The sequence below is a fragment of the Myotis lucifugus genome, unplaced genomic scaffold (genome assembly GCF_000147115.1).
Source record: "Myotis lucifugus unplaced genomic scaffold, Myoluc2.0 scaffold_842, whole genome shotgun sequence".
NCBI classification, from domain to species: domain Eukaryota; kingdom Metazoa; phylum Chordata; class Mammalia; order Chiroptera; family Vespertilionidae; genus Myotis; species Myotis lucifugus.
Genome location: NW_005871890.1, coordinates 109,402 through 115,422, shown reverse-complemented (window position 1 = coordinate 115,422; position 6,021 = coordinate 109,402). Strand labels below are relative to the sequence as shown.

Below are 6,021 nucleotides of genomic sequence, written 5' to 3'. Positions count from 1 at the left end.
TTTTGATAACTCTCAGCAAAGTGGGAATAGAGGGAGTATATCTCAACATGATAAAGGCCATATATGACAAATCTACAGCAAACATCATACTCAGTGGGCAAAAACTAAAACCATTTGCCATAAGAACAGGAACAAGACAGGAATGTCTGCTTTCACCACTCTTATTCAACACTAGAGGCCTGGTGCATGGGATTCGTGCACTGGTGGGGGGCATGGCCTGTGGGGATCTGTCTACTGTGGGAGTGCCGCTGAGCTGCTGTGGACCCACCCTCTGAGAGAGTGCACTGACCACGAGGGGGCAACTTCTGCATTGAGCATCTGCCCCCTGGTGGTCAGTGCCCGTCATAGCGACTGGTTGTTCTGCTGTTTGGTCGATTTGCATATTAGGCTTTTATTATATAGGATAGCACTGGAAGTCCTAGCCACAGCAATCAGACAAGAAGAAATAAAAGGCATCCATATTGGGAAGGAATAACTCTCATTATTCACTGATGATTTGATATTGTACATAGATAACCTCTAAAGACCACCAAAAACGACTAGATTTAATAAATGAATTTGGAAATGTAGTAGGATACAAAATCAATACCCAAAATCGATGGCTTTTTTGTACACCAGTAATGAACTCTGAAAAAGAGAAACTAAAACCCATTTACCACTGCAACAAAAAAATTAAGATACTTAGGAATAAAGTTAACTAAGGAGGCAAAAGACCTGTACTCAGAAAACTATAGGACCTTGGAAAAAGAGATAGAAGGAGATATAAACAAGTGGAAAAACATACCATGTTCATGGATTGGTAGAATCAACAGCATGAAAATGTCCATACTACTCAAGGCAATCTACAGATTCAGTGCAATCCCTATTAAAATACCAACAGCATATTTCACGATTCTAGAACAAATACTCCAAAAACTTATGTGGAACCAAAAAAAGACCCTGAATAGCTGCAGCAATCTAAGAAAGAACAAAGTTGGAGGAATCACAATACCACATCTCAAGGAACGCTACAAAGCCACTGTACTCAAGACAGCCTGGTACTGGCACGAGAATAGGCATATAGATCAGTGGAACAGAACAGAGACCCCAGAAATCGACCCAAGCCATTACGCTCAATTAATAGTTGACAAAGGAAGCAAGAGCATACAATGGCGTCAAGACAGCCTCCTGCATGCCCGGCACTGGGGATTGAACCAGCAACCCGGGCATGTGCCCTGACTGGGTGAACCGGTGACCTCTTAGTTCCTGGGTCAATGCTCAACCGCTGAGCCACACCGGCCGAGCTGTTGTGAGGCTTTTATTGCATTGATGAGGTTATCTAAACGATAATTACCCTTCGAGCCTTCTTTGCTGATAAATTCAGTTACCATGTACAGAATACCTTGTAAAAATTGCTTTCTCATGTGGACGGAATTTCCCAGGCCCCACGTGGCAAAAGCCTTCTCATTTACAGAGGAACCTGGACTTACAGGAAAGCAAACACCAGGGCCCTGGCCAGGCTCCTGTGATGAGAATTCCTTAGGCCCTGCCCCTCCCCCCACCCCTCACTGTCCCTCACTCTTTGTTTTTAAAATATATTTTTATTGATTTCAGAGAGGAAGGGAGAGGGAGAGATGTAGAAACATCAATGATGAGAAAGAATCATGGATCGGTTGCCTCCTGGACACCCCACAACAGGGATGGAGCCCACAGCCCAGGCATGTGCCCTGACCAGGAATTGAACCTCGACCTCCTGGTTCATAGGTCGACACTCAACCCCTGAGCCACGCTGACCGGGCTCCCTTACTCTCTGGATCCGTGTTTCTGAAATTGCCAGATTTGTAAGAAGGGTTGTGCAGAGTGAAGAGGGGCCCCTGGTGATGTGTGAGTCACAGGGGACTGACTGGGGGGTGGGGGCCTGGTACGTGAGCCCCGGTTCCCACGAAGGGTGTCGCAAAGGGTGGCCCGTGGGCAGAGGGGCAGCGATGGGAGTGCGCCCCATCCCGGCCGGGGCGTGCCGGCTGTGGCAGTAAGTGCCTGGCCTGCCTGTTTTAGGTCCCACCCAGAAGATGCCCCCCAGCGCCAGCGCCATGGACTTCTTCCAGCTCTTCGTCCCCGACAACATGCTCAAGAACATGGTGGTGCAGACGAACCTGTACGCCAGAAAGTTCCAGGAGCGCTTCGGCAGCGACGGCACCTGGGCGGACGTGACGCTGGCCGAGATGAAGGCCTTCCTGGGCTACATGGTCTCCACCAGCATCTCCCACTGCGAGTCGGTCCTCAGCATCTGGAGCGGCGGTTTCTATAGCAACCGGGGCCTGGCGGGCGTCATGAGCCAGGCCCGCTTCGAGAAGATCCTCAAGTACTTCCACGTGGTGGCCTTCCGCTCCAGCCAGGCGGCGCACGGCCTCTACAAGGTCCAGCCCTTCCTCGACGCCCTGCAGAGCAGCTTTGACGCGGCCTTCAGGCCCTCCCAGACCCAGGTGAGGTGGGCCCAGCCGGCCCTCGGCCTGGGCCGGGAAAGGCGGGCCCCCACCATTCAGCAGCTGTTTGTGGAATCGTCCCTGGGGTCCGCGGAAGCTGGAGGCCGAGCTGACCTGGGGCCTCCTCCCTTCCTGCCCCAACTCTGAGGTCACTTCAAGGTCATCCACGTAAGACCCAGGGGACAGGCAGATCAGCAGCTCCCGACCACAGACGATCAGAACTCGGGGTTTTGCTCTGAGATGCACTTTTCCTCCTCTTTTCTCCCCATCCTCCCTCTCCTTTTTTTTTATTTTTCAAAAATATGTTTTTATTGATGTCAGAGAGGAAGGGAGAGGGAGAGAGAGAGAGAAACATCGATGATGAGAGAGAACCATGGATCGGCTGCCTCCTGCACGCCCCACACTGGGGATCGAGCCCACAACCTGGGCAAGTGCCCCGACCGGGAACCCAACCGTGACCTCCTGGTTCACAGGTCGACGCTCAACCACTGAGCCACGCTGGCCGGCCGGGTGGAATTCATTTTAATGCAGACAGAAAAGAGGGAAAAACGGTGAGGACAGAAGTTCTCGCTGGCCCCTCCACGCTGGTGAGGTGTGTGGTTTGTGCTGATGACACGGTGATGCAGGTGGATGGAGGCGTTGGCTCTGGGAGGAGGAGTGGAGAGGGCAGCAGAAGCGGTCTCTGTGTGTCCCTCCCCCCTCTGCGGCGTCCCTCCCCCCTCTGCTCCATTCCCCTCCGAGGCACTCACAGTTTGCTAGAATGGTTCCAAATGGGGCTCGAATGTTTGATGAGCTGCACAGAGCTGGCAAGTTCAGGAAGCAGGTGGGAGGCACCTCCTCCAGGCAGCTCGCCAGGCTTATCCCCGCCTCTAACCACAGAAAAGCCGAGGGCGCAGAACCGACAGGCCCTGTGGTTTTTAATGGCATCCAGGCAGCATTAAGGAGAGAGGGAGGGTATGGTGAGTGTTCTCCGCTCTGCCCTTGGCCCAGTGCGTCCTGACTCCACCCGGAGCCTGTTGGGGAGGCAAAACTCGGGCCCTGCCCCAAACTTGCTGAATCAGACCTGCACGTTAGCAAGTCCCCCCCCCCCCCCCCCCCGACTGTGACCAGTTTGTCCGTTCATGCTTGAAAGGCACCGACAGAGAGCAGGGCTCGGTCAGTACACTCTCCCTGTCTGTGGCCAGAGGCATCAGTTCTGCCATTGTGGCCCGAAGGCCGCCATCAACAATGCATGAGTGAGTGAGCGAGCGAGGCAGGTTCCAATAAAACTTTATTTATAACAGGCAGGGAGGGGGCCAGACGCAATCTGGCCCCTGATCCAGGGCATCTTGTGGAGTTCCTGGGATGCTGTTAGTTCCCACACTTCATTTCAGTGAGACAGTTCAGAATTCAGCCTGAATCAGGACTGAGGAGGGAAGGGTGGCAGAGTGCTAGGGTTACCCCAAAGTCTCCCCAAAAAAGCTTTGACTCAAAGAAGCAAAACTTTGACCACCCCTCGGAGCCTGTTTTTATAATTCCATTTCTTTTTACTCTATTGTCACTGAAAATGTCTTGCCACCATGTTACCAAGCAGCTAAAACAGGTGACATGATATTTAAAGTCGCCTCGGGACCCCATGTCAGAAAGCACTGGGCGCCTTGAGGGAGGGCGAGAGCCCGGGGCTGGGTCAGAAGGGAACTGGGTCACTTCAGGAGCCGGGAAAGAGCGGGCGTAGGCCAGCCCAGACCCGTCCTGATGCCTAAACGAATCGTGTGCTTTTCTTGGTTTCCCCCAGGGCAGAGGTCAGATCCTTACGTTTCAGTTCAGCCCTACCTGGTGTGGCTCAGTGGATAGGGCATCAGCCTGCGGACTGAAGGGTCCCGGGTTCGATTCTGGTCAAAGCCACTTACCCGGGTCCTGGTCCGGGCTCGTGCAGGAGGCAACCAATCGACGTGTCTCTCTCACATCGATGTTTCTCTCTGTCCTTCCCTCTCTCTTCCATGCTCTCTAAAAACCAATGGAAAAATATTCTCGGTTGAGGATTAAAAAAAAAAGGTTTAAGTTCAATGTAAGTCAGTTTTGAGCCAGTGAGGGGAAGGACAGCCGAGCAGCGGAAGCCCTCATCCGCGAGTGGAAAGGTCGCCCATGGAAAGAAGTGGGTGCCCCCACCCGGCGCGCCCCGCGAGAGGTCAGGCCCCGGCTGGAGAGCCCCCTACCGAGGGAGGGTCTGGACTGGGGACCTGCCGCCGATTTTCTAAATTCCTGCTCTGTGTCAGGGCCTGTGCTGTGAGCTCCGCACCCTGTTTCTCACTTAGTCCCCCCAGAACACCGGTGCGGATCCTGCTGTTCCCCTTCCACAGACACGCGTCCCGGGACCAGAGAGGTCGAGGGCCTTAGCCACGGCCCCACAGCTGGTCAGGGGCAGATCGAGACTTGAGCCCAGACCTGACGAGGCCCTGAGCCCGCGCTGCCGCCCGTGAGCATCTTCGCTTTTCCTCTCCGGCAGGTGCTACACGAACCCCTGATTGACGAGGACCCCGTGTTCATCGCCACGTGCACGGAGCGGGAGCTGCGCAAGAGGAAAAAGCGGAAGTTCAGCCTGTGGGTCAGGCAGTGCTCGTCCACCGGCTTCATCATCCAGGTGAGCCCTGCGCGGGGCCAGGGGCCGAGGGAGAGGCGGGGGCCACGGCTCACGTGGTAACCGATGAACCCTCTGCCTTCTCGCTGTGCGTCACGCAGACGTTCCCGCTGGGGCCGGGGCCGGGTGCTGCCCTCCACGCTGAGCACTGGGGTGGCCGGCACTGTCCCCAGCATGTTCCTCCCACCCAATCAGCCCCTCTGGTTAAACTGATCAAGACTCAGGCCCCACCCAGCCGACGTGGCTCAGTGGTTGAGCGCCGACCTATGAACCAGGAGGTTACGGCACATGCCCAGGTTGTGGGCTCCATCCCCAGAGTGGGGTGTGCAGGCCGATCCACGATTCTCTCTCATCATTGATGTTTGCATCTCTCTCTCCGTCCCCCTTCCTCTCTGAAATCAATAAAAATATTTTTTTAAAAGGCGATAATTAGGTTAAAATGAGGTCATTAGGGACAGAAGCCGCGCTGCCCAGTCTGGGCCTGGCCGCCGCGCTGTGGGCTCACTGGCCCGTGTTTCCTGGCAGATCTACGTCCACCTGAAGGAGGGCGCGGGCCCTGACGGGCTGGATGCGCTGAAGAACAAGCCGCAGCTGCACGGCGCGGTGGCCCGGAACCTGTGCCGCAACGCGGCCGGCAAGAACTACATCGTTTTCACGGGGCCCAGCATCACCAGCCTGGCGCTGTTCGAGGAGTTTGAAAAGCAAGGTTTGTCGCGTGGGGAGCGGCGTGAGCCTGGCTCTGCCCCGGAGAGTGGTGCTGGGAGAGGTTGGGGTGGAGTGGCGTCCGCACAGACCATGCGAGGAGGCCTTTCCCGGGAGCAGATCACTGCAGCCCCGGCCGGGACCTGCTGGGCACCGGAGCTGAAGGCCCTGTCCCGGCTCCAGTGTGGGGACAGGTCAGCACATAGCCCCGCCCATAAGGCCACAGCCACTGAAGGAGCC

The 6,021-nt window shown here is 55.5% G+C and overlaps 1 protein-coding gene across 1 annotated transcript in view; it reads left to right on the top strand.

Annotated features, from left to right (window-relative positions):
* Nucleotides 1–1,660: 1,660 nt before the first annotated feature.
* The window catches only part of PGBD5 (piggyBac transposable element derived 5), a 9,732-nt gene continuing 5,371 nt past the window's right edge, over nt 1,661–6,021 (top strand). Inside the window, exons 1-4 of the mRNA XM_023747339.1 lie at nt 1,661–1,820; nt 2,035–2,462; nt 4,948–5,082; nt 5,605–5,785. Of these exons, the coding sequence (XP_023603107.1) occupies nt 2,049–2,462; nt 4,948–5,082; nt 5,605–5,785 (730 nt within the window). The 5' untranslated portion in view covers nt 1,661–1,820; nt 2,035–2,048. The remainder of the gene's footprint in view (nt 1,821–2,034; nt 2,463–4,947; nt 5,083–5,604; nt 5,786–6,021) is intronic.